The 24661-nt window shown below is 36.1% G+C and overlaps 1 protein-coding gene across 1 annotated transcript; it reads left to right on the top strand.

Moving 5' to 3' along the window:
- On the top strand, positions 1 to 23710 carry fra10ac1 (FRA10A associated CGG repeat 1). Its single transcript, XM_038280555.1, has 14 exons — positions 1 to 129; positions 3334 to 3413; positions 3601 to 3693; positions 4122 to 4167; positions 4601 to 4677; positions 4877 to 4960; positions 5123 to 5207; positions 7187 to 7232; positions 17420 to 17533; positions 20417 to 20459; positions 21887 to 22014; positions 22136 to 22189; positions 23082 to 23169; positions 23552 to 23710. Exons 1-14 carry the CDS (start codon positions 112 to 114, stop codon positions 23592 to 23594), a joined length of 999 nt encoding a protein of 332 aa, XP_038136483.1. The 5' UTR covers positions 1 to 111; the 3' UTR covers positions 23595 to 23710.
- Positions 23711 to 24661: the final 951 nt, after the last annotated feature.

Here is a 24661-nt window from a genome sequence, read left to right as displayed (position 1 = left end):
TAGACTCGACGTCATCATATCGCGGTTCGTCCGCTACGTCATCACTCGTCGACGAGCGTTTCGTATTGTAAACATTTCAAAAGGAGGCATCTGAGATTATTGAAGAAACTCATGGATAATCTAGTGAAGGTAAAATATTGATTTTAATCTAAAAACTGCTCTGTTTGAAATATACGTTGGTCCGGGGGTTAGCTTTAGCCCATTAGCTTTTTACTGCGTTTTACTATCTAGTTTTCTAACTCTAAATGGGTTTAGTTTCATTTCAGTCAAACAATAAAAATAAAAACATAAAAAAATGAGTGTAGAGAAGATTCCTTTATATCATTCAAATATATATAGACGGACATAGAAAATCATATATAAATCGACGACGTGATTCAACAGCGGAAGGACGTTTTATTTACATGCTCATTATGAATCCTTATAAAGTGTGATTATCATTATTCAGGTTAACACAACGCAGATGAAATGTTATAAAGATCAGGAAATTACAAAAAAAACAGACAGCTTCTTAATACACTATTCAACATAGGGGACAGAATTCAACAGAAGGACAAATGTTAAAGCATCCAAATAAAACTAACAACATTGGATAAAGTAAAAGCATTATAGAAACAAAAGTAACTCATAGATGTTTGAAATGTGTCAGTAATTATGAGCTGTAGAAAAACATTTGAAGTTATGGATTTGTTCAAAATAAAATGCTAGTTTTACTCTAAATGTTTCAATAATATTGATGTTTTCAGTGTTTAGGGTCGCCAGAAGACAAACATCCATACAGGCACTCATTACTCATTCCCAGGGCTAATATATATATATATATATATATATATATATATATATATATATATATATATATATATATATATAGTATATATATATATATATATATATATATATATATATATATATATATATATATATATATATATAATTTTATTTTATTTTTTTTACAGAATTGTGTGGGAAAATGTGTTAATATGTATAATTAGGTAAATATTACAGTTTGTCATAGATAAAGTAAGCTTTGAAAAAAGGCTTAAATGGAAACTATAAAAATAATCAACTTTTGTGAGCTTTATCTATGTTATATACGGAAGAGGATTAGGGCCACTGAAAAAAAAAAAGTTAACTGATTTTTACATTTTATTTCAGTTTAACATAGGAAAAAAGTCAGAATTCTGACTTTTTTCTCAGAATTCTGACTTTTTTCTCAGAATTTTGACTTTAATCTCAGAATTCTGACTTTTTTCTCATGTTTGATATCTGTCAGAATTCTGAGAAAAAAGTCATAACTCTGAAATTAAAGTCAGATTTCTGAGAAAAAAATTCAGAATTCTGACTTTTTCCCATACTAAACTGAAATAAAATTAAAAAATTAGCTAACTTTTTTCTTTTTTTTTTTCCAGCGGCCCTAATCCTCTTCCTATTCCTACATCGAAATCATGCTTAAAGTGGCATTTCCTTTGGGTTATGTTTGCCTGAGGAATTCTCAGTGTCTTGTGAGTGTGTTTTTTCGATTGAGAGGTCTCTGACTTTGTTCAGCATCCTAAAAAACAAGCTAATTCACAGAAGTTATATGGGGACATCATGCAATAGGTGGCAGCAACACAGGGAGAGGCAGGAATGCGGTGAAGGCAAGGGTCTTTCTTCTGGGATGGAAAAAAAAAAGTTAATATTTTATAACAAATAAATAGTTTCAAAGGAAATACTTTATCACATACATGTTTGTAGTTGATTTTGGAAGGCTTTAATGTCTTTTTTTTCTTTTTATATAGGACCTTTAATAAAAATGATAAAAGATGGAGAATTCCTGAATCGTTTCTGGTAAAGTCTTTGACTGATCTGGCTATGAGGTGTTCATTGTATTTATGAGGTAGAGACAGCCTGGGGAAAGAATCTGTCAGCTTGTTATTTGGCCATTAGTGCTCTGTGGTGCCTGCTGGAGGTAAGAGTTTAAGCAGCCTCTGAAAAGAATGTGTGGGTTTAGCAGAGAAGCTCTTTTTTGTCCCTACTTAGAGGTTGTGGCTGAAGAGAAGGTCACCTCGTTGATTCTCTATGTGGATCTAAATGTTGGTTACAGTTTGGACCTGGTCTGTTTTAAGGATGAGCCAAACCGTACAGAAATTTCCATCAGAATTTTAACCAAGATCCTCATGAAATAACATTCCAATGTTTCTTTCCATGGCACTAGACTGATACTCACATTCACATTTCATATCACCACTAGGGCTGAAACAGTTAATAGGATTAATCGATTATTGAAATTAATCGTTAACTAATTTAGTGATCGGTTAATCGTTAACTGGAGTAAAGAGGCTGTAAAACATGCCTTTAGCTGACAGAGCAACTTATCTTAAGCAGCAATTATACCAACATTGTAAAAACAAAAAAAAAAGGAGAAGAAACATTTTGCATTTAAGATGACAAAAACTTTTTTGTCTGTCAATATGCTCTATCCAAAAGTGGAAAAGTTTTAGCTTCACCTGGTTTAATTTCATAAAATGTCTTCTTTAAGGAATCTTTAGATATTCAATTAATAAACAATTAATTGGAAAAAATAATCGACAGATTAATTGATCTGCAAAATAATCATTAATTGCAGCCCTAATCACCGCATCGCCCGACTTCATTTTATACCCATCCACTTTGCTGTGTATTTTTTACTGATTGTTAATTATTTTAGAAACAGAGAGATCTATTGTGTGGAAACTAAAAAAAAAAGTCTGATACATCAATCAATTTCATCAACTCCTATAGGGCTGCAACTAACGATTTTTTAGCAAATTGATTAATCTGTCTATTATTCTTTCGATTAATCGGATAGCCAAAGATTCATTAAAGACTTTTTATATATTGAAACTAGGTAAAACTAATACTTTTCCACTTTAGAAGTTCTTAAAAGAGCATGCTGACAGATGAAATATATATATTTTTTTATCTTAAATTCAAAATTTTTTTATTATTTTTTTTTATTTTGGTATAATTACTGCTCTAAGTGGGGTTTTCTGTCAGCTAAAAGCATGTTTTAGTCTCTATACTCCAGTTAACGATTATTCTATTACTAAATCAGTTGACGAGTATTTCAAAAATCGATTAATCACGATTAATCCGATTAATTGTTTCATCCCTAAACTCCTATTATATTAAGCTTCTTTAAAAAACCTGGACCTTGGTACACCTTGCAGGTTGGTTGGTTGGCAGGTAAATTAAAGTTTGGGTCAAAGTGCAGAAAGTTCCAAACAGGATTTCTTTGGAAGCCTGTTTTAAATGTGCAAATCTCATAAAGTCTTAAGTAGCCCCTATGTAAAACTTTGTGTTTGAAATCAACAGATTCACGGAGCGGGCGGCTACGACTCAGACTTCAGTGATGATGATGGAGAGGGAGACTCCTCGGAGAAAGCGAGAGAGAGGTAAAATAAAACACTGAGCTGAGTGCTCAGTGATGCATTGAATCGGTTTCTCTATTTAAATGCCACATCCTAATAAACTGGAGTTAACCATCCATCCATCTCATTCCAACAGATTTTTGAACAGGTGCATCTTTTAGTTACCTTATTTGTATACATTCACCTTACTTTAATGTTTGGTGTTTGACAGGAAACGAGAGGCAGAAATCTTACAAAAGCCCTTTGAAAAAGGTCGACACTCCAAGGTGGCTCACCGAACTTTACACTTGTGTGAAGTGGACAGGTAGTGTATTGTTGCTTGAGACACAATAAGTAGAAAAATCATTTCTCTGTTGTGTATTTAATTACTCACTGTAAAAAAGTTATTAAGCTCAATTCATTTCAAGGTATTGCTGTTCATTGTTAAGCAAAAGTCTTTTTGTCAGTACATAAAAAATCCAATTATTGAATCAGATTTAAGTTTTATGGGCTGTTTGCAGTTTCATGATATAAGAGGTGATAAACATGAGAGAAATCCAATTTTAATCTTCTACTCAGTGAGAATATGTATGGATTAATTCCTAGCAGAAGCTCCTGTTCCCCTCCTATTTACTTGTGGATGTAGAATATTATGTTAGGATGAATTCTCTGCATGAAAAAGTTGTTTTTGACAACAAACTTTAAAATCCACATTTTAATGTGTAGGTTTCTGTTTTCTTTTGTGTTTTTCAGAGAGGAAGCCAGAAACAGAAGGGCCCATATCATATCAATGAATGCTGTATCCTTGTTTTATAATTCCCATGAAAATGCAAATTATTTATTATCACTTGATTTTAATCTTTTTTTTAGATTTTGTAATAACTACAGACTTCAGTGTATTTTTAGGAAGTGTTTTTTCTGTGATAAAGCAACAAAAAGTTGCACATACCATTTTAGGACTATCGCATGGAAGAGGCCATGAATAGAATACTAGAAACTATAGTAGAAACATATATACTGACACGATCAGAAAGAGAAAGACAAAGTTTTAGATGCAGAAAAGATGGAGAAAACATTTATATTTTACTTCTTAAATAAATTTCTTTGGCTCTAGTAAAGATATTACTCAATCTGTTCATTTTTAGACAATAGAGCCGAGGAATTTGGGAAATCAGGACATTTTCTAGTGTAACAAAATTAATAATAATTTAATCCTAAATAAACACTTCCAGTTTGAGCGGCACAGGAAGTTTGTCGGTGACTACATTTTGTATTATGGCGGACAGATGGCTGACTTCCGACGTTCCACGTGAGTATTCTGCCTCACTTTTCAGAATACTGTGGTCTGCTGACTCTCCCAGCTAAGGGAATTTGTTTTCATCGCTAAACCACCTGAGACCGCCTTATTCTGATACAGTTGAATATGTAGTTAGATTCAGTGATGGTAATAGTTTGCCCCGTTTTTCTGAATGGAAAAAAATCTTGTTCATTCAGTCTCTTTATTTCAGAACTAAAGACAAAACTGATCTTGACGTGCTGCGTGAAAATCACCGCTTCCTCTGGAGGGAAGAGGATGAGGACGACATGACATGGTGATTAACCAAAGTCAGCCGATCAATTTTGAAGCTTCAGATGCTCACCTGGCTTTTAAAGCAATGCATTCTAGGTCTCCAAAGTGTGGACTAGCTTGTGCATGAAATGAAAAGTCATCTTGGTTATTTGATTTTGTCAAATTGTGACCTATTCTCCTCAAGGGAAAAAGAAATTGCCAAGAAGTATTATGACAAATTGTTTAAGGAGTACTGCATCGCTGATCTCAGCAGGTACAAGGAAAACAAGGTGAGCCAAATCAATTGTTCTCATAGTTGATCTATTTTCAAACCATAACGCTGCAGAAAGTGAGTGAATAAAACATGAGTTAAAACTCCAAAGCAATCCCCCATAGATAGCTCGCTGCTTCAATGAGACATGGCAGAGTAATCAATTGTTTGACTCTGCCCCAGTTTCTTGAGAGATTGCATTAGATAATTGTCCCCATGGCGATGCCAAGTATGAAGGTTAATATTTGCTTATTGACACTAATTTCCATCATAACTGACCTATTGTTGAAAGAGGTTTCTGGTATGATGGGGTTTCTGGGACTATGCTGTGTTTATTTAAAACATTGCCAGCCCGGTTTCTTCAGCAGGTGGCTCCATTTACAACAAATACAGGGCTGTGAAATTGATGTGTCCATTTATAGATATCTCCTACTTTTTGGCTTTTTTGTCAAGCAATTTTTAATATTGGACAAAGACAATCTAACTTAAAGGAGAAGAAAATCTAAGAAAGTAATTGCGTACTTCATAACGTTATGAAGTAAATGGGATTAATCACAATTTTTGAACAGGCGAGGCCATTTTCAGTGGCCAACCCCTGTTCTGATTACTGCCAAAGCTTTAAACCCAAGATTTTATTTAAATAGAACCCATCGGGCATCATGAAGTAGGCGACAAGAGCTTAAACAGGAACAACTGAGTACCTGATGCAAAGAAATTCAAGAATAAATGAAAATGTTATATGCACAGACTTAAGGACTCCAGCATAACACAGTGAAATTGATTAAAATGAAAGAGCACCTGGCCTAGCAAAGATACTCAGAAAATGCATTGATGATGCTGGAATAAAAGGGATTCCTCAACAGGTTTGGGACACAAACAATGTGACGTCATTGATGAAAAGCAGGATAATTATTCTTTACAGGATTAACTTGTGTCCAGTTTCTTATGTTTTGGATTTTGTGTTGGTTTTTTTTTCTTCTCATTGATCTCATGTATTGTTTTGGTAGAAATAGCAAGAGCTCTTATAAACCCCTATGCTGGTTGTTTTATCTCACCAGCACCTTGTGTTTTTATTGCAATTCTAAATATTAGTTAAAAATAAACCTTACTTGTTGAATTTTAACTAGGGCTGAATGATTTTGCCAAAAATCTAAATTGCGATTGTTTTTAACCGATATTGTGATTTCGATTTTAATTCGATTTTCGTTTGAACTAAGCAGAAGCATGTAGATATATCACTCCAGGGTGTCAGTTCTTCCATGACCTTGAAAGCATGCTTGTCCAGAGTTTATTGATGCAGGACTTTACTGTAACCTTTCCATGAAAAAGGTCTATTATGATTTCTAAAAAGGTAAAAAACAATCCACGGGACTTTGTTTCCAAGTTTGAAGACGTTTCGCTTCCCATCCAGGAAGCTTTTTCAATTCAAAATGTCAGAATTAGCATTGAGTTTGAGGCTTTATAAAATGGACCAAAAACAAAGCCTTGTTTTGGCTTAGAAAGCATGCAAATTAAGCTGGAAGAACTTCTATTATAATGCATGGGTCTGCATGCTAGCTGCAACTCTCTCTTCCCTTCTGCGTGTCAACAAACCCACTCTAAGTGTCTTACCGGCACCTAAAGGTCAGAAGTGAGAAATGTATGTCTTACACTTATTAAATGTAATGCAACTAAAAGTGATTGCTTATGTGATTTAAAAATTGTGTTTATCTAAATTCCGATCATATTGTTAATGCAACTAATTGCCCAGCCCTGATTTTAACTTTACTTTTTATGACTTAAAAATGGATGTATGTTATGCATATAAATCAAAATAGTCTTTAAAAGGTTTCCAATTCTGAATTTTTTCACATCTTTACCAGGAGGGATAACCATGCTGATGTATGTGTATGAATAAATTATGGCTGTAAATATTTTTTCCCTGAGATTTATTAATATTTCTATTCATTCTTTTTGCAAAATAAAACAAAAAGATTTTCTTTTATCTTTGCCAACCAGTTTGGATTCCGCTGGCGGACTGAGAAGGAAGTTGTTTCAGGAAAAGGTACAGTATGACCTGCTCCTTAATTACTCTACTGTAAAGCTGCTGTGTTTCTCTTTTTTTTCCCCTTTAATGATAACTAAGCCTATAATCCTGGTCTTTATTAGTGAAAACTCTGAAGTAAAACAGAGTGGTGCTTTCAGAACATTAGAATAAATATGAAATTTAAAGTTTTACTCATGAATAATAAATACATCTTTAAATCGGAATATTTTTTACATATGCTGCATTTACATTTTGTTACAGGGTTAATTTTTTAAGTTATACCTCCTTACAAAAAAATAAACAACTTGAACAAATTGAATCCTTCTTAAATATTCATACCTGAAACTGTGAGTTTACAAACATATCCACTAGGTGGGGACAGAGATAGAGACTCTATACTCATTACTTAATCCAATAAAGTGGATCTGTTTCCTAACAGGTTCCTCTTTTGTTGGTCTATCTTTATGTCTTTAGTGGTATTTTTTTTCTATTGATATATATAAATATGATGTAAATTATTCAGTTTTTTTTCTCCGTTTTGTTTCTTCTGTTTGTCCTTCACCTCAGCCTCAGAGGATGCCTGAATCCCCGTACTATTTTGAATCATTTGAACACCTTTTAGTCCTTTGTTTACACCTCTCTCCATCAGCTTCCCTTGGTTCTGTTTAGACCTTTTAGAAGAGCTTTGATGATTTCTCTCTATTTGTTGTCCTCTCCATCGTGTGGCGGTCACTGATACGGATGGTTTGAACCAGTAAGGACAGTATCTACAGCTTAATGAAGGTGCACCTGTTTAAACAGCTCTTTGAGACCAACTCATTTTGCATTGGATAAATTCCTCTACCTTTATTTTAGCTGTTTCTGGATAATAATTTGAAATATTTTCAAAGAAATGAGTCAGTTTAATTTAGTATAGAACACAGACTTCATCTTGAGTTCTCTAATGTTTACATCCCGACTGCCTCACAAAAATAAAGTGTGTCTGAGAAGGCTGACGAAGCCAATATATTGTTCCAGATTAAGACTGTGTAATCCTGGTCTCTGACAGTTCATCCCCTGCTGCAGTACTCTACAGGAAGTGGGATTAGATGGGTCAGATGCGCTTCACTTCAAGTGCCACCCCTTTGATTTGTGTGCTAATAATTCCCCAGGTCAAATTGAACCACTGCTGGGAACACCGAACTCTCGCCTGTGAAATCAATACCTAAATGAGTCTGTAGAACAGATATAGATTCCCTATTAGTTTTGTTAAATCTAAATATGTACATCAAGCTTAAATTGGTATAAAAATAGGGTGAATTGAATTTAAAAATTTAATTGGCTAAAAACAAAATAGCAAAAAATAACTGAATTAAAAATACTGCAAATATTAAGAACATGTATTTAATTATAGAAAAATCATTGGCTATGTGTTTGATACACGCGACACACCTCTGTTGGAGAAAGTCTGAACTCCCCCCGTTGTTACACTGACCTTTCATTACCTCATTAGGTCCTCCTTCCTTTAGCTTTGCCACAAATGTCTCTGTTGAAATATAGAGGTTATGTTCCTAATAGGTCATGTCCACCACTCTACATCCAGTTAGGTGGTTTTCTTGAACACCTTTCCTTCCTTTCATGGCTGCAGTGTTATGTAAGTTGAAGGTGTCACGTGATTTTTTTTATATATCTTTATGGATTATGCAAGTCAAGCTTTTTAAAGCAATTTTGTAAAACTCTTTGATTTGGTCACACCCGATTGGAGGCCTATTTAAAAGGATTTCTCTTGTTCGAAGATGTTCTGTACATTTTAGAATAAGAAAAAACTTCAAATAGTTCAACTTAACATGGGCTGTAGGGATTTAATATGCTATTTTTTTCATATTTTGAGAAAGAATTAAACCTGGACAGATGTGCTATAATTAGGTTAAAATAAAAAAATTTGACAAATAAATGATACAGTATGCATATCAAACTTTGTTTGATTAATTCTAAATTCTAAAATATTAAAATTTTATTTATAATAAATATAAATCCAAATAAAATAAAAAATAAATGATCAATAATTTGGGATTTCAGACTAAATTAAATGGAGTTCAGGATCTTGTTAACCTTTGCAAAAAAAAAAAAAAAAAAATCAAATGATAAAAACCTGATGTTGTGACCTTATTTGAACACCAGGTGGCTCTGATTTAGTGCAGGGCATTATTTGTTAACTAACTTGTGTTGCTTACTGATGTAATTAACAATTTTATTTTAGACTAGCAAGGGCTGCGAAGCTTGGGATTATATGATCATAGGGTTTGCCATATGTTTATTCAAGCAGTGGTTCTACTGCATTTCAGCTTCATTTTTCTGCTGCTTAGTGTTATGAAACAAAAAACATCTCTGTAGATTGTCAACTTGAAGCAGTTTGCCAGGTGTGTCGTTGATGCAATGTCATTTTTTTCCCTTTGGTTTGATGTGGAGAATCTTAAGTTGTGGTTTGTTTATTCTTTCTGTCGCAGTTCTTAATAAAAAATTAAAAAAATCAATAGAAATAGAAAAATCCATCCTATTGGGACCAGGTTGTGTGATTATATTAATTATTTGATGACATCTGAGCTGAGATGGTTAGATATTAATCTATTTTTTTTTTATTTATTTTTTTATTGCAATTTTTTAATTTCATCTTCTTGGCTTTAAATTAGACCAATGCTAAGCAATCTACAGAAAACTCAAGTCCTATTTTCTTTTACTTAAATCAATATTCGCACGTTTCTTCTTTTTAAAGTCATTTAAATGTGTTTGGCATCAAACACATGGCTAGCTGTGTCCTCACACAGAACTTTCGACACTCAGTTGGAGATATTTGCCTGCAGCTGAAGGCCCCACTGGCGTCTAGCAGACTTGTTTGCGTGCAGATGACTGGCTTTTGTGTTTGAGCTCAGATTTAGAGTTTTTCTTGAAATTCTGTTATGCTGGCGCAGATGTTCAGCTGCATTCCAGCTCATGTTGTTCTGTGATTGTTTTCTTTTTTTTCCTCTGGTATAAACTACACTTTGGTGTTGCTGTCAGGTGGAGGTCAAAGGGCAGAGGAAGCTGATGTTAAGCCGCTGGTATGTGGATGTCTACAGATGAAATTGGGAACTGTCTTTGCTTTTATAACATATTTTGCTTTAAAAAAATCAAAGGAGAAGGAATGAGGTTTGATAGAAGTCTGCTGCTTCTGAGTGCCTAATATTTCTATTTTGTTGGGGCTGCAGGTATGGATTACTTTAGTAATCAGTGAATAGTAATCAAGTGAATATTTTTTTCAATATTTCTAAAAAAAATGTGTTCAATCCAAATGCATCAATAAATAAGATCCCGGGGAAAAAAAAAGAAATTGCTAATTTTAAGTGATTTCTAATCTAAAATTCGTTTTTTACATTTTTTAACCTATTGTGTATTTGCTTGTTTTCAGTTTTCCTAATTAACCAGGTTTATAGATTTCATTTAGAGCCTTTATTTACTTGTTTACAAGTAAATAAACTTCAGTTTCCATACTGACAGTTTCCTTTACGGTTCTGTTGAAGTAAAATGAAAGTGGCAGGCCAATTTACAGGTGAAATTGCCAGTTCTTCTGCTTTAAATAATTTATTCAGCCATGTCTTTGTTCCATGGATTGTTTGTACTTTATAATTAGCAATACCCCTGCTGGGCTTTGTGTTGCCAGATAAAATACATCAGCTGCAATGAAGCTATTAAATGCCCTTTAAAAACGACAGCTCACAGCTCCAGAGCTCTAATCTCACTGGAGGAATGTGTAGCCTTTTCTGTTTGCTGTAAATGTGCTGCAAAATCCAGTCAGATTTCTTTATAGAAAGGAGATCAAACAAAAGTGAGATATATAAACATTAATCAGTAATCATTACGCACATGGAGGCTCCTTACACCCTTGCAGTATTAATCAATAAACATATCCAGTAGCATTGTTAAAGCCTGGCTAAAGAAAGACATATTCACTCCTTTGGTGTCTTGATTAAAATGTATGCAATGCTGTGAGAGACATTTGTCCCCACTCTTCTGGTGTTTTTCTCAGGGGAAAGTGTCTAAATACATCCAAATGGAGTCTTCTTTAGGTCCCATGGTGGTGGCGGCGTTATGCTGCGGTGATGGAGGCTGGTCAGAGTTAATTTGGAAATATGAGGCGCTAAAAACAAGACTGGCTCTTTAAGAAGAGCTTTAATAAAAACAGCAAATACTGAAAGAAAGCTGCTGAAGTTTAGAGAAAAACTAGCATTACATGTCACCATGAACACATCGGTGGCAGCAGGGGCTGGGAACATGGATGCAGCTAAGTACAGAACTTGGGTGTTCTGTGAGTGCATTGCAAGGGGTACATGAAAATATTTTCTTTCTTAGGTAGTAAAATAAAATAGGGCTGGGAACTGTTTTGCTTTGTGAGGATCCAATTGGAAATTTAAACCAGCTTTTATCAACCAAAAAATGTTTTTCTTATATGCTTGAGTTCACCAAAATGACGCAGAGGAAAATGGTGCATGTAGAGAACAGCCTATCAGCTGTTTTTCACATTGAGCTATAGGAGCTCCGGTGTCTTAATAAAAACAAATAAAACTAATTAAGTCGGTCTGACTATCATTTTTGTTCAGTATTTTGTTCCCAATTCATCAAGTTTAAATGTATTTATAAGCGAGTTACTCAGAGGAGCTCCAGTTTTATAAACAGGTTTATAATATGATTTTATTTTGTATTATTTTCAATTCCTTACTAACTTCCAGGCAATGTACTTATGTTGGTTTATTTTAGATGGAAAGAATAAAATACCTAAGAATTAAATGCTCAGTTTAAAAGATTAAGTAAACTAATTTTTATTTTATAATCAGTTATTGTACATTTCACTTTTAGACAATTATCAATATTTTTGGCTTATAGGGGAACTCATGATAGTCAAAAAAGGTTGGGAAACACTCACACACATTTATGTTTAAAAAAAGATCCTGTTGAAGTATGAGCTTAAATACAGCTGGTAGGACTATGAACTGCTCTTTGCAGATACATGTGCAGGAATGTGAGTCTGTAGATATGGAAAGCTGGAAGAGACATTACCTCAAAGACATACCGCTATCATTTCAGCAGGAGGTGGTTCTACGAAGCATTTTCTCAGTGCTGGGTTCTCTGGTGGAAGAAAATGGAAAACTCCTGGTCTGTGACACAAATCTGTGAAAAAGGGAAAGGGCTTTAAAACATCAACTTCAAATGATTAAAAAAATATAAGAAAAGTTAGTTTCAACATCATTTTTTTTTTCTTTTTTCTTTTTTCTCCAAACCTGGTAGAAACTATGAAATTCATCAAACTAAACTGGGTGCAATGGTTAAAATCTGTTCATTTCTTACTTATTTTTGTGTTTTTTATGCATATTTACCAGGTGTTACCAGGTTAAAGACTTATAAACTGTGTAATGTTTAAGATACCTCCCGCTGAAGCATCTCTGTAATGATGAGGTTAATTGGCAACATAATTAAGGATAAAAGGAGCATCCCAGAGAGACATTGAGATGGGGAGACATCACCTCTGTTTGCAAACGTGTGTGAGCTGGTGCTTAATCTGTCTGAGAGATGAAACAGAAAACATTTTTACATTTGTCTGACTTGTTTGAACTTTAAGCCTAAAGAAATCTTTATATTACAATGAACAGGACTGAAACCCAACACTAACAGACTGTTAATTTCAGGGCTCTAAGCCAGCAACAGATCAAGAGGCTGTTTGAAATCCACTCCCCGTTTTCTAAATCGGTTGCATCTTAAAATGTCGATCTAATAAAACGGAAGCATTATCCAGAAGTGCTCCAGGCTGTCCTAAATCAGCCAAAGATTAAATTAAGGCGTCAATGTGAAAACTTTCCTATGGTCTGCTGAGTCAAAAATCCAAAACGCTTAAAAGATGAAATAATTTCTTATCGCAAAGGCTATTTTTATTCGTCTGAACCAGAGAGATAAACCTCTTTCTTTCTCAGAAAGCAAAGATCGCTCAATCATACATAATCAACCCTGTCAGCTGTTATTGCGTGACATACAAAAAAATCCACATCTATCATCAGATTTCTCAATAATGCACCCGTCATGAGTGTTTAAGAGGGATTTTTTAAAAATGGACGCACGCTGACTCAGACCTCAGCTCTTTGACTTCATCCAGTGGCCGTTAATCATGGAGCCATCTGTCCGACGTGAACGCCTGTCTTGATCTCAAGCCGCTGCCTGGTGGCATAATTAGCTATTGACGTAAGAGAAAAGGAGTTTCCCCTCTTAATGGGGTTTACTTAGCCAACCTGTTGTCAGTCTCTGTTTTTTCATATACCCATGTGAGACTTGCCTGACCTTTAGAGTAAGAACTCTTGATGCATGTCAACAAAGCAAAATAGACATAATTTGCTTTTTTTTTAAATATTATTATATCACAGAATCTGAAGCAAACTGATGCAAAGCAGAAATACCAAGTAAAGAAAGAAATACCCGTTTATAACCGTTTAAAGAAAGAACCCTCTAAATGCATAAAAGTGAATAAATAATTTCATTTTATTCACGTGAGACATTTTAGGATCTAAGGGCCGGATACTGACGGAAATAAGCTAACAATCCTGGCCTTGGTTATATTTAAGGTTTTTGGCTTTTATTTTGTCGAAGAAATTGCCTCGACACAGATTTAATAATAATACCGCTCTGCCAGGACTGAGGTTTTGTGTCGCTTGGGGGGGTTAAACCTGCTCTGCTGTAACCTCTGAATATATTATATTATTCTATATTAGACGTTAAGCTTGTTCCCTTCAACACTGCAGGGAGCTGAAAGTTATTTTCTCAAGGAATGCGTCTGTGAACCTTTTTTTGACCATAAACCCAACTTTTTCTTTACATACATTAGATATTTAGTAGAAATGTATGTATAACTTTCCCAGGCCATTGTTTTGGTGGAGTTAACCAGCTTACTAATGTCTTTAGGAGGGACGATCATCGAACAGATGATTGGACGATTGCTTTAATTTGAGCTTTTGACACAAAATAAGCAACTAATTTTAAAACGAATGCTTTAGGGCCTATTTTATATACAGTATAACAACATGTTAGCTGTGTGGGGCTGTTTAATGGTGCTTCTATCCATGCACCTCCAGGACAGCTGTAGATAAATGTGCCCAGCATGTAGAGAAGACAACAACATTGCTAAGAACACAGACTATCTCTCACTGTGGATTTCAGAGTAAAGGGGGAAATCACTCAGATCCTAAGGAAAAAAAACAAATGAATTAATAAAAATGCAGTTTTACAGAGAGTTTACGCAATAATAGGATTTTCTAAAACCTAGCTGTAGCTCTATATTTCACTATTGGTGTGGAGGATATTAAATCACTAAGACTCACCACAGGGATTGGACTTATTTGTTGTAGTTATTTTTTTGGAAGGGGTGATTGATCCAGACCACTTGTGATATTTGGGATCTGATTTGGATGTTTCCTCCTGTTAGAAAAACAAAAACAAACATATTTTACAGATCAGATTACATTTCAATACATATCACTATTTTTGTATGTCACAATGTGACCGATGGAAAACTAAAGTCAGATATCTTGTTTTTGGATAAAACTTGGCCAGTAAAGTCTTTTTAATTTCAATATGTAATTGTAAAAGTAATTTAAGTGAAAAAGTTTTCTTTCTAAGCTTTTTTTTTTTTTTACTTTTACTACCAAAATAGGAAACATAACAGGTCATTTATAATTTTATAAACAAAAAGTGTTGAGGGTTGGCTCCTCAAGTTGGCTAAGGAAGTATATACAATTACATCAATACATACATCAGTAATACAGTTAATTTGCTTTACCTATTTTTCTTCTTTAAATAAAAAAATAGACAAGAGAAAAAGCAATAATACCAGAAAAAAATTCCATTCAAAAAGAGATGGAACACGTATCCATGTCCTTAAAAATATCTCAAGTTTTGTTTTGTTTTTTACAGCTTTTTATCGTTATACTGTAACAAGTACAGAGCAACAAAATTAACTCTCTGCATTTAACCCATCCCCTTGGGGAGCAGTGGGCTGCCATTGTGCTGCACCTGTTGAGCAGTGTGGGGTTAAAGGTCTTTCCTCAGAGACCCAGACTGAGAGTCCGTGGGAGTGGGGCCACTCCCCTAAACATTTTAAGCTGGAGTGCAGCTGAAAACCTGCTATACCTCTTTTAGATTTTGTAACCATTGTGCAATGGTTGATGGTTTCAGCCATTTTAGGGTAATAGTTTTTCTTGTAATTTCTTGTTATTGGTCTTCCATCAGTGAGTTCCTTGGATACATATCAAACAGAAATATAAGGGGATCCATTGGGACATGGAATCCTAAAACGTCTTTACTTTTCTTCTTGACATTCTTCCAGAAATTTCTTTGGCCAATCCCCAAAAATGTGGTTGCGGTCTCCTACCGTGCCTCACTCTCTCCAACATGTATCAGTAGTTGTTGTTTTCATCATGAGTGTTAAAGAAAAATCTTATTTTTGTGTTCTAGTCGAACTCCCCTCAAATTCGGCTTCCAATCCCTTTGTGGCAACAGGTTCCTATTGCTCATCTGTTATAATTACATTGATCTAAAGTTCACATTGATGTGTTAAATGCAGTGTATTATATATAGCTCTTTTTATAAGGCCAGTTTTTAAAGATCAACAATAGTACAAACGATATTACAACATCATGACTAGAGTCGTTTAGTTTATTTATTCAGAGAAACGGGGACAGCGTACAATAAATCTTAGCCTCAAGGGGATAGATGCATTGTACCAGATTATAGCTCAACTGCTAATTTCTAACTTGGGTCCCTGTGCAGGCTGATGTTATAGTAAAATGCATAAAACATCATACATACATGGATAATGGCATTTATATTGAGCAGATTTATAAAAAAAAAAAAAAAAAATAACTACACCCCTCTACCTGGACATGAATGTGTTAAAGTTTGTGGCTACAGCTAGAGAGTGGTAGCCTCGTGAGACCATCCTGATCTCGCGAGCTTTCAAGATTTCACTCGCTAATCAGTCTGGAGACTCCGTTGAAGAAAATTTGGAGCCGTTCACCAAACGAAAGTCCAATCAGCGTTGGCTTTGAGGCAGGTTGAGGTGTGACTTCTCCCGACTGGTTTTGGCAAGAGTTTGATCTATCAATTGGCTCCTCTTCGTCGTTGCTCTGTTACGTCATATGCTTCGTTGATCTGATTGGTTTATTTGGCCCGTCTATCACCAACATAGGCCAATCAGCTAACCAGTATTTTCGCCCCTTCCCAAAATTACTTCAACGGAAGGTTTCCAGATGGATATGCGGAGCAAATCCATCTGGCGGAGTCAAGTTAAGAGAGTTGTGGAAATGGCTGATTTAGGATTTGACCCCTAACTGGACAATATCTGTGTCCCTAAATTAATTTATCCAATCATCTTTCTTTAAAATGGAAATTAATACGTTATGTTTGCAAATCAATAGAGACTAGGGTGTGAGCTCTTGGTAAAATTAAGGAAATATACAATAATGACAAAATAACAGATCTTTAGGTAACTTGGTTTTTGTTTTTCTTTCCCTCGATGACAGATCTTGTAATTGTCATTACAACTTAGGATGAGAGCCAGACATGTCTGTCGCATCCTTTCTTTTTTTCTTCCTAAGCTGACGTCATTGCTGTTTAATCTCGCACGTGAGTCTGCCTTGAGGCCAGAGTCACGGTGGCCGGCATCACCTCAGCTGATTGTTGAAAGCATCTTGAACTGCTGCAGGTGAGGGCAAACAACGCTTTCCCTACAGCGGATCCTTTCTTGTTCCAGAGCCAAGAGCATCACTCTATGACGCACTCACTCCCTCTGTTACAATCTGGAGGAACCCCGGAGACCAGATCAGTGCACCTTTAAGCTCCTCTAGGGATAATAGGCGGGCTGTGCAGCGGCCTCAGGCCATGGAGGGAGATGAAATAAGGCAGATGAGAAGAAGCAGTGGTGATAAGAAGGAAGTGGGGAAGAATAGGTATAGAGGGGGGAAAGACGTGTTGAAACCTCTTGAGGTTTTGTGAAATCCCCGTTTCTCCAATAAAAAAAAAGTGAAGTATTTGTTTCTCTTTGATGTTTTGCTGATTTTTATCTAATGTCTTCATTGTAAGGCCTCTGTGAGTCACCTCCTTCAGTTTGCCCATATAAATTTATGCAGTTTGCTGTGTGTACTTTCATCTCTAAGGTCAGTTCCAGTGTGGGAACAAATTATGCGGAGCAGAGGAAGGCCTGAAAAGCTGGGAGGTGAATTTTGCCTACGTGGAACAAGGGGAGAAGAGGAACGCTTTGGTCAAACTCAGTGAGTTTAAAAACTCCTTTTCAGAATAAGTAATTGAGTTTGTGTTAACATAACTCAGTGGCTGATAACGCGCCTGTCTAACACCCCCAACCCTCAAAAACACTTTCAGGTGTCACACTGCAGAGAATTGGGTTTAAATTACTATAATTTGTGCATCCACTATGTCAGTCAAGCTGGGAATCACAGGCTCTTTTAACAAGCTGAAGTGACGGGTCACCTCCACACACGCACAAAATAAAAAATCTAATTTTGGCGACATTCAAATCCAATTTTTGACAGTTTAGATGAAAGCAAACATGACAGATTTACTGCTGTATGCTTCACTGATAGGACATAAACGATTTTTCCTTAGTTTCATTGAAAGTTGCTGCGAATGCAGCAGAACAGCTTTCTTAAGCAAAATCTAATGTTCAGAAATTTCAAATCTTTTCTATATAATTGTATTGTTCTTCTAAGCAGCCAGACTTCCCCGCCATCTTTTAATATTGTGCTGATCAGCCAGCTGTTTTGAAGGCTTTTCAAAGTTTTACACTGGATTTTAGCTGCTCTTTGCATCCAGTCATGGTAGCTTATTACTCAGTGCTTGATTACAAATGTGAAAAATCATTAGGTGGAGGATAAAATCCTGTTTGAAAACCTGCTGTAGTAGAAAGGAGATAAAAAGGATTTGATTTAATCTTTAATAAAAAAAGTATTTCATTGTCTTGTCTCTGCTGTGCTCTGAAATCAGTGCATCTGCAACTTTAGCTTTCAGTTCACAGCAACTGTTTTATACTTTCTGTGTTTCCACCTAACACAGTGCTGAGGATCATGTTTAGAGGGGTGGAAACATTTTCTCTACATTTGACTGCAACCCTGTGGTTGGGATGTAAGGCACAATCCCAAAGCTTTTGAACATCTCCCAGGGCTCTGTTCAATTCAATAGTGTGGCTTTACATCAGACTTACCAAGACGTTGCAGCCAATCAAAACAGAGAGGCTGACCAAGGGAAGCATTAATGAAGAGAACCAAGGTGGTTCTGGGTGAGCAGCAGAGATATTGATCTTATGGTGGAAAATCTGTTGACAGGAGGAACAAAACTGGACTCTGTGAAAGAAGCATTTAAAGTAAAAAGCTTCTGAAAGAAATTCATAAACTTCATAGCAAATATGTGAAGAAAGAAGCTTAGAAAATATGACAAACCCTTCCCTACATGCAAAACACCACTTATAGCAGAAAACTAACACTTGTTGCATTAAATACATCTGTACAAGTGTAAAACATGGTGGTGGCAGCATTATGCTTTGGGGATTCTTTTCTTTATTAGTGATAAGGAAGCTACTCCAACTAAATGGGAGGATTTTAGGCTAAATAAAGTCCTGAAAAAAAATCGGTTGATGGCCAAAAGGATCAACAGATAAATATTAATCTTCCTCCAGGGCAAAGACTCTATAGATAGCAAACTTATTTGTGTTTTTAAACAGCCTTGTAAAAGTTTATGCCTAAACTAAAGAGAGAATTTATTACGCAAATGCAGTTTAGAGACTGTTCAGTCAGCCTGAGCTTTTCTATACAGGATAATGGGCCAAACCTTTAAACCAATGGTGGCGCGAGGCTGATATCGTAAACGATTTGCATCTATAGTTGGAACAAAAGTTGTCTTAACTCTTGAACCAAGAAGTCTGAATAAAAATGCACACTTAACTTTTTTTGGAAAATGTTTTTATCCATTTTCTTCCTATTTTGTGTTAAACTTATACAATCATAAATAGACCAAGGAGTGTTCCTCACATAATTTTGCAAGGTACTTGAAACAGAATGATAGGTTTTTTTAAGCCAATATTAACCTAATTCGTATTCGTGTCGACTAATTAATATATATATATATGTATGTATCAATAATATAGGTGAAATAGCAGCCATGGTGCTAAAAACCTTACAACTTTTTCAGACTGCTGAATTCCTGAATATATAATGTTCTACACCACTTTATTTTTATTTATTTTTTTATTTTTGTGTGTCCTGTTTTGCCAATATGGCTCTGGGAATAGATGCCCCAAAGCTAGCTGATAGCCCAACAGCTTTGCTTTCACAGGGTGACCATTATGACCGTTGCCATAAGGTTATGTTTGGTATATAAAACTTTTTTGAAAATTATTTATGCAGCAAAATCGTATATGACAGAAATGGAGGTGGAAAGGGAGGTGAGAAAGAAAGAGAGGATAAGAACTAAAGGCACAGAGAGAGAGAGAGAGAGATAGAAACAGGAAAGAGTGCATGAAAAGAGAGAAAATAAAACAAAACAGCAAAAAGTAGACAACACAGAAGGTATACAGTAACTCCTAGAAGTCTGCTTCCACATCTGTATGAGACAAGAGGAATAAAAAACAGAGAACATAACAGTAACAAGAAGACAACAGACAACCAAAGTAAACAACAAAAATAGCTGTCAGAGCAGCGGGTATCCTTTAGATATCCATGTGTTTTGAAGTCAAAACCTATATTGATGGACAATATGTGTAGCTGCAGCTTAGTATTTAGTATTGGTGTGTATCCGTAAACACCTAAAACCAAACTCCGCTGGTCTGCATGCATGGGCATGCTCATATCTGAAGGATTTACAAAGCTTCTTTAGAAGGAAAATATGTTCAATAGCAGGTGTGGGCGGCCCCAGACTCGCCCTATCCAGACCACTTCAAACAAAACAGGAAAGTCTGTCTACTTGGGAGAAGAGAAACAGTTCTATAAAAAAAAACAAGAATAATGTGATTAAAAGAAAACTATGCTGCACAGAGCCCATTTTTCTGAAGTAGTATTCATAGTAACTTAATGAATAGGATGCTTGTATTTAATTATTATATCTGCAATGCAGCCAGCTGTAATAATACTCTTTTCCTTTTTTAGGACTGTGTCCTGAATGCTCTTTCAAACTCAACTACCATCACAAGTAAGCCCACTTACATTTCATCTTTACTTTAAAAAAAGAAAATCTAGGTTAATATGGCTCTAATACATATTTCTGAGACTCTGGAGAGAGTGCGCTTGTCTGCTAAAAGTAGGGCAGATACCCATAAAAAGCAAGCATGCAGAGTGCACAGTACCTACAGTGATGTGCAGCAGTGAGGCTTAAAGATGTAGCTTATGAACATCCCAGCTCTCCTGCTGGACCTCCTGTGATTTGCTTACTGGGGGAACAGATTTGCTGGATATTCAGTCAGTGTGGAGCTAAACTTTGTCCTGCACCACCTTGGCCACCCAAGAGCCTCAGCTCAACCTTCATTACTGTCAACCCAGACTTCCAAAATCAGAGCTTTACCCTGCTCTTCTTGACATCTGCTCACCAGCCTGACCTTATATTATTACAGCTAGCTAGTTGTAGGTAGTGTGTCCTCTAGCTCATATCTTTCGTCTTGGTCATACTCTCACTCTCCCTGCTCTATCTATCCAGGGTGCTTCCTCTAGCTGCCCACAGCCTTCTCTGCTTCTCCTTTCACTCACAGTCTGACAGCAGCCATAAACTGAGCAGCATCCTGTCCTGTGTTGGTGTCTCTACAAATCACATCACTTCAGTTGGTCGAGCTGCCTTACCATTAAAGATCCAGACCTCTTCCAGTTGCTGCTGAAATGTATTGAAAAAGTGGTTCAATACATTTCAGTATAGATACTACATGGAAACAGACCCAAGGAAGGCTGTGTTTCACGCTGCAACTAAATAAGTAAAACCTTCCGCATGAGGGATTTACAGTCAGTCTGTCCTGTGCAAATCCATTACTGTGCAGTTCATCCAGATATTTTACTACAGTGAACAATTATGTATGCAGATTGGATCATCGGGACTAGCACAGGCGTAGGGTGTGCAAAAAAGGTCAGCTGTCTTCTTTTCAGACACGCCACTCATCTTGGATGCAACCAATGTAGACTTTTACCTACAGCTCATTGTTACTAAGAGGGTTTTGCAAAAAAAAAAAAAAAAGCTGCCATAGAGATAGTTTCTTGCCCGCAGGCTGTCTCTAATAAACAATAAGAGAGCCTTCCAGCCTGAATAGTCAGCTGCCCTGCTGTGAAACAAAATGACGGTACTCTACCTTAACCTTTATATTGGTCCATATTTACTTAAACATAACTATATGTACTCTTTCCTTTATTTGCTTGTTTATTTCCTCTACAATAGTTATATAATACAATGTTAAATTCTCTGTTTGCAAGAGAATTCTACTACAAATCCCCGTCTCGTTTCTGCTATTACCACTTTACTAAGAAAAATAATTACAAAGTAAAAAACGTTTGCTTTGCTTTGATCTATTCTATGTTGCCTTTTCATTCTATGTCATCATTTACCGTGTCACACTTTGGTCAATTTGTGCTTCCTTTTAGGAGAAAGGAGGTAAAAGTACAGAGAAAAAGAAAAATGTCTGAGGAAAACGAAGAGCCAGAAAAGAAGAAAAAGAAAAGGAAGAAATCCTCCTCTCATTCTATGAAACACAAACAGAAGAAGCACAAAGGTACCTCTCCTACGCCATCTTCTGTGGCTTTAATCTAATGAAGATAGTCGCTGTGTTTACATTTTGTTCTTGAAAATAGAATTTCATTATGAGCCTAATTTTATCTGGTATTTTTCAACAGATCGCTCCACCTCTTCAAGTAGTTCAGAGTCAGAGCAGCACAACTCGGAAGAAGGTAAGGGACAACACTCCCAATATCACACACACACCCTCACACACATCCGTTTCCCAGTTCAAAGAAAAAAAAATCCAATTTATATCCTTCCTTGACATGTAGGTTTTTTTTTTTCAATATTTTGGGGTGAAAACATCCTGACAGCTCCTGCTGGATGCAGGTTAACCCTGCTGTTAATGCTAATCGACTGACAGCAGGCCTGTTTTTTTTTCTCTGCTTTTATTTATCTTTATTTTGATTTATCACTGCCTTTTATTTAGTCCTTCACTGTGAACAGCTTGACATGAAGCACACCTCTGCCCTATGCTTTTTTTGTTTTGTTTCGTCTGTTCCTAAATGTTGGCAGATGATGGGGCAGTGAAGGGGATAATGTGCACAAGAGGTGACTTTTTGTGCACAGATGTGATGCAGTATATCTCAGCTAAATACACGATGTGCTGCAGTTACACGATTGAACGCAGGAGCATGGGATCTTGTTTACAGAAACGTTTCCTGAAAGCAATTAAGAAAATAAAGAAGAGGGTCTTGTAGGAAATGCACAGCAGTAATTACGTATTTCAGCTGCTAGAAAGTTGTTTAACCCCAACAGATGCAATTAGCACCGTCTCATTCCTTAGATGGCTGCTTAAACAATCCTCTAAGAGGAAGTTTTAATCTTTCCTTCCTTCCTTCCTTCCTTCCTTCCTTCCTTCCTTCCTTCCTTCCTTCCTTCCTTCCTTCCTTCCTTCCTTCCTTCCTTCCTTCCTTCCTTCCTTCCTTCCTTCCTTCCTTCCTTCCTTCCTTCCTTCCTTCCTTCCTTCCTTCCAACATATTTATATTAAACTTGTGTTAGCTTCTGATTGCGTTTTTCCTTTCTTCGACTGTAACTGTTAGCATTACCTCTGTCTCCTAGGTGAGAGTGAAGCAGGAAATGAACCGGGCAGCCATTCAGAAGCTGACCACTGGCGAGGACCCGCTCCTGCTGTGGAGGAAAAATCAAGGTAAGATTAACAGGCTAATGTTCACATATTCTCTCATTTTTAAGCTCCCGAGTGTTTTATGTCACAGTATGAGGCTCATTCAGACAATGTCACTAATCGTTTTTGAACTGTTATGAATGGTAAGACCACAAAACCTTCAACTTTCAAGATGCCCCTTTGAAAAGTTTCCTCCATGCCAACATTCCTCCAGCCTCCTGCTCCCCAGTACTCACTGTGCTCTGAATCGTTTTTGGAAGCTAACAATCATCTCACTTCACGTAGAGAGCTGATGCTCTGCCAGAGTTAATCATCCCCCCCCACCCTCCCCCATTCGACTGTTTTTGTCTGCACGGAGCATGACAGGAACTGACATCTCTGTTGTTTGGTTGTTTTATCTGTTTAGGGAGGAAGAGTTTGATGAGTACTTTGAAGACATGTTTCTTTGAATCTGCTGGTATCAGCTGCAGCCCTGCTGTGACTACACTTCCTTTTGTATCCCACTGATATTAAGTATGTTCTATTTGGGTCTTGTGTGCATGAAATAAACATCATGTTTACCCTGCCTCTCCGTGTCTGTTTTTCTGTTTACATTTTCTGGCTTCCTCCCGTGTTCCAGCCTCTGCACCATCATGATGAGAATAATTGAAAGTGGTTTGAAGCTGCCTGGCTCATGGGATGGTGATGGCTGGATAAATTACTGCTTAGTTTAATCATAACATTTGTACGTTCCTAGGAGAAATCAGTGCATCGACGTGCCAACATTTTCTTCAGCTGAATCAAAACAAGATTGAAGGAATAATTTTGGAAGCCAAGAAGGAACATTAAAAAATACAGCTAAAAATCACCAATCAGACACTAAACCTTCAAAGGCTCATAAAGACAGTAACAGTCAGCTTTCTATCACCTACAGAAAATTTCCAATATTAAAGAACTAATTTCTCAGCAGGACCTTAAAAACTAATTAATGCATTCATCTTTAGTAGAATTGATTAATGCCACGATGTCCTCTCTGTCTAAAAACCCCATCAGAAAGTTGCAGCTGATCCAGAATGCAGCTGCTCACATCCTCACTAAAACTAAGAAGGTGGAGCACATCACCACAGCCCTGAAGTCCTTCCAATGATGGTTTTCCATCTCTCAGAGAATAGACTTTAACATACATCTGTTATTATATATATATCATAAAATCTCTTTGCACCAAAATACATTACAGACGTGTTGTCAGTGTATCGACCGCCAAGACCTCTCTGGTCTGGCTCTAATCTACTCTGCAGAACCAGAACAAAAAATGCAGATGCAGAAGATTTTAGTCCTTATGCTCCTTTTATCATCAATAATAAATAAAAAATGTAAAAGTGCAGAAACCCGAAATTATTATAAATCCAAATTTAAAATGCATCTGTTTAAAATGGCCTTTGAATGTGATATCTAAGCATAGTTACGTTTTCAGTCCAACTTTATTTTTGTTTTTTTTAATCAATCATTTTATCTTTTTTTTTATTTGATCTTCTGG

The sequence above is a fragment of the Cyprinodon tularosa genome, unplaced genomic scaffold, assembly GCF_016077235.1.
Source record: "Cyprinodon tularosa strain WSP-4 unplaced genomic scaffold, ASM1607723v1 ctg161, whole genome shotgun sequence".
Lineage (NCBI taxonomy): Eukaryota > Metazoa > Chordata > Actinopteri > Cyprinodontiformes > Cyprinodontidae > Cyprinodon > Cyprinodon tularosa.
The sequence above is the reverse complement of the archived record's forward strand: the minus strand, read 5'-3'. Positions and strand labels throughout refer to the sequence as shown.